This window comes from Microtus ochrogaster, chromosome 6 (genome assembly GCF_000317375.1).
Source record: "Microtus ochrogaster isolate Prairie Vole_2 chromosome 6, MicOch1.0, whole genome shotgun sequence".
Taxonomy (NCBI): domain Eukaryota; kingdom Metazoa; phylum Chordata; class Mammalia; order Rodentia; family Cricetidae; genus Microtus; species Microtus ochrogaster.
In genome coordinates this window covers 25,112,588-25,116,694 of record NC_022013.1, presented here as the reverse complement: position 1 = coordinate 25,116,694, position 4,107 = coordinate 25,112,588, and the positions used below count along the sequence as shown (strand labels likewise).

At 51.8% G+C, this 4,107-nt stretch overlaps 1 protein-coding gene across 1 annotated transcript in view; it reads right to left on the bottom strand.

Annotated features, from left to right (window-relative positions):
* Kdm5b (lysine demethylase 5B) overlaps positions 1-3,787 on the bottom strand; it is a 65,163-nt gene extending 61,376 nt beyond the window's left edge. The window contains exon 1 of the mRNA XM_005348383.2: positions 3,413-3,787. Coding sequence (XP_005348440.1) covers positions 3,413-3,616 — 204 coding nt within the window. The 5' untranslated portion in view covers positions 3,617-3,787. The remainder of the gene's footprint in view (positions 1-3,412) is intronic.
* Positions 3,788-4,107: the final 320 nt, after the last annotated feature.

The following is a 4,107-nucleotide window of genomic DNA, read 5'->3' as shown; positions in this document are numbered from 1 at the left end:
TCTCACACACACACACACACTCTCTCTCTCTCTCTCTCTCACACACACACACACACACACACACACACACACACACACACACGGACTGGAATTGACATAAATAAGCTGTTGTCATTAACATTTTTCTGCCTTACAAAAAAGTGTGCATTAACTTCCTCATTCTCCAAGAGTGAAATTAAATTAACAAATCCTCTCAAAGATGCTTATTGCATTACAACAGTCTTACACTTCTTGGCTATAAATATGTAGATGAAGGGTTTAAACAAACAACCAAAGGAAGTTAAAAGTGAAAAATAGCCTTTACTGTGCTGTCCGGGGTTTGATTTAAATGTCTGACTTTGGTCACTGTCAAAAAGAAATTAGTGGAGTCTGCCTAAGTACAGACATGTTAGATATTTGAAAGCAAGAAAGTTACTAAAGCTATCAAATGCATTTCTATCAAATTTGGGAAATTAAAAATATATTTACTGAGCAGCCAACTTTTATTAATTTGTTAAGCATGTTAATATTAACATCCCTAAAATTACTTATTCATCTGAAATGTTACAAAACAAAATGACATTTGTACTCAAGTACTTAAGAAATTAATACCTGCATTTTAAAAAGTAAAATTCATTTTACTTTTTAAATATCACTTCTGAAAATAAGCTTGATAGCTTTGAATTAAGGTTTATTACTGTCTTTATTTAAATGAGGCTTGCAGAGTTTCGACTCATCATTTTATCATTTACCTTACATTTTCACAAATTTTTGTCAACTTTTATGCACTCATACAAAATATAAACATTCTAAGTTTTCACAAACCAAGCAGTTTAAGACCCTCACAAAAAAAAAAAAAAACCATGTACAAACCAAAGCTAAGTATCATTAATTAAAGATAAAACAGAGCTAAGAACAAAATGAAATAGTTATGGTTTTTTAATTCTTCCCCTTACGTACTAAAAGTATACCACAATCTCCAAATACCTTCAATTTAGCCACTAGATTTCCAGAAACTCAACAGAAATCGTCTAGAGACAGGCATTATAAAGCTACCACTATGGAAAAGATTTCCTGTTTCTTAAGGGTTTATTTTGTTGCCATATTTCAACTATATGAAACCACTTGTTCTCAGCTTTCCTACCACAAAACATTCCCTAAACAAAGACTGTTTACATCTCTTAAGAAGCCTTTGTTCCAGGACCCCTCTGTTCAAGAGCTACAACTTCTGGATCTTCTCTCTGGTGGTTCTATCAACAGCAAATGCTGGCCAACTCTTCTATACTGGCACAGGAGTTTGTTAACAAAGGAGGAGCAAGTCCCCTGCACACAAAGGAGGACTCCAAATAGCACTAGTTGTGTCTGTAGATCATTTCTCCTCTTTACCCCTCTCCTCTCAGGCTATACTACACAGTACTCAATACAAAATGGTGGCTATCATGTGTGACACTGAGAATGGGAAAAAGCAAAACAAACGCACAAATCCTAAAGATTGCCATTAATCTGCTAACCCAGATGAGAAATGGGTAGCCAGACCTAAGCAGAGCAACACTATTTTTCGAAGACAACAGCTCTATGAAGGCAAAGAAGGCAAGAGAAAGGACTTACCCCAGCCCTGGATGCCACAATGCCAACATGGAGGACAGCTCACAGGAACCTAACTCCTCTTACATTTTGGTTTTTAATAACTTAGTCAAGTTTGCTAATGTCTGGATAACATCCTATCAATGAGAACGTCCAATGTTCACATTCATCTTTCCTGGCACATTAACATAAAGCTACATCGCTCAATGTTTAGAGCAAGCGTGGTCTATTCTTCCAAATTAAAACCTTAGTGCTAACCAGCCCAGGGTGTAACTTCTGCAGGCCTCTACAGGAAAAGAAATGTACCTCCCTTAAGAAACAATACTTGCCCCTGTCCACTTTCACCAGGAGAAATGAATCTATTTCCAATCATTTCCTCCACACCAGCTGACCTGGCCAGTTCTTTTCTGAGGCATCTATTTCATTTCTGTTTGAAAAGTTGTCCAAGAGAAACTAAAATATGGTGTCTGTGGTTTAATTTTTTTTATCTGGTGGGGGGCGATGGAAAGATAAGGCTTATTCTAGCTTTTCTAGAACAGAATGATTGATTACGTACACAATGCCGCAATTAAAATGCCATTACAAAGAGCAAGTTTAAGGAAGAAAGAGGTAAAGGGGGGGGGGGTCCTTCCTCCACTTGTGTGCGAGCAGTGGAGATAGAAAATTCTTAAAACTGTAGGCAAGGCAGTTAAACCTCTCCAACCGTTCCGGCCGGTCCAACGGTCGTTTAGGCCAACTCAGACTCGGGCCATCCCAAAAGGTAGGCGAAAAACCTGGGGTGTCGCAGCGCATCCAGTTCCGGCTGCGGGGGGGGGGGGGGGGGAGGACGGGGACAGGGAAGGAGTGGGCCGGGCTCTTGGCGGACGTTACAGCCGTTAGGGCTGGCTTCGGGGGACACCCCACCCCTCACAGCCCCCCAAGCTCGAGGCGCCAGAGCCCCCGCTGCTGGGCCGAGTAGGGGAGGCTGGGGACCTCGTCTGACATCTCTCCTACAAACACGGCCCTGTCTGGCCCTCAGCCCCAGCCAGGCCTCCCCGGGGAGCAGCGCCGTTCGGCCCCGGGGAGCGCCCACCAGGGCGGGCAGGCGAGCATAGGGGCACCGCTGTCCCGCCCCACAGTCCCCGAAGTGTCCCCCACGACACTTGTGCCCCCAGCCACCCAGTCGCTCCAGGCCGGACCCGCGGCTCCTCCCCTCCCCCAGTGGCGCGGGCCGCCCCCTGCCCCGGGCCGGCCCGGGGACTCCGGGAGGCCGAGGGACCAGGTGGTGGTGGGGACCCGGGTCCGGAGGGTGGGGCGCTCAGGTGAGGGCAGCTCCCGGCCGACGCCGCCACCACACAAAGGACCAGGGGCTCCCGCCGCCATATTGAAAACTTTCCTCCTCACACGACAACTCGCAAGTCCCCCACCCCCACCCATCACACACCCCCGCACCCCGGGGAGGAGGCGAGGACCAGCCACCGAGCCGTGGGGGCCCAGAGCCCTGCCTCCACGTCCGCGCCTCAGCCGGGCTCGAGGGGACTCCCCGGTGGCCAGCCCGGCGGCTGCCACCACTCCAGCCTGCACCGCTGCCCGGCCGTGCGGCGCACCGGCCCCCGGAGCCGCACCGACCCGGTCTTCGGGCCGCGCTGCCAGAGCCCGCTGTGCTCACAGCCCGCATCCCACCCGGACGAGCCCCCGCGCCTTCTTCCCGCCGCCGCAACTCCCACCCACTAAGGGACCCCAAACTTGACCGGGCCCCGCCGGGACGACCGCTCCCCGCTCCCCGCCCCCGCGCCTCGGGCCTCCCCGGCCGCGCGTCCTCGCTCCCTCCCCCAGCCGCGAGCAGGATCGGGGGTGCTGGCTGACTCACCGGCGGCGGCCGCACCTTACAGATCCCAGTCTGCTCGGCTATGGGCCGGATCTTGTGGATGAAAGCGAAGGGGTCGGCGAACTCTTCCCAGCTGGGCTCGAAGACCGGACACTCGGGGGGAGGCAGGAACTCGCCCAGCGGGCCCGGGCCCCCGAGGGGTAGCGCCGGACGCGGGCCCGGGGGCAGCACGGTGGCCGGCTCCATCACTGCGACGTCGGCAGGGGCGACCGCGGGAGCAAGCTCCGCTCCGTCCGAGACCTGTGCAGACGCGCAGCTCCGGAGACAAGTCCGACTTCTACTAGCAACGGCAGCACCTAGGGCTTTTTCAGCCTTCCTCCGACGACGTCTTGCCGCTACACCACGCCGTGCGCCTCCGCCGCCACGGCAAGGAAAAAAAAGTCCCTACTGCCACCCGGAGCCAGGTCCTACCCCGCCCCCTAACCGGGAGGGGCTGGGCCCTTCCGCCTGGGATGGGTTTTAGCCTTTAAGGTTCATTGACCACTGAAGTTTTCAGAATTCTTGCTCTCAAGAACTTAGCGATCAGGCCGGGCGGTGGTGGCGCACGCCTTTAAACCCAGCACTCGGGAGGCAGAGGCAGGCGAATCTCTGTGAGTTTGAGACCAGCCTGGTCTACAAGAGCTAGTGCCAGGACAGGCTCCAAAGCTACAGAGAAACCTTGTCTCGAAAAAACTAAA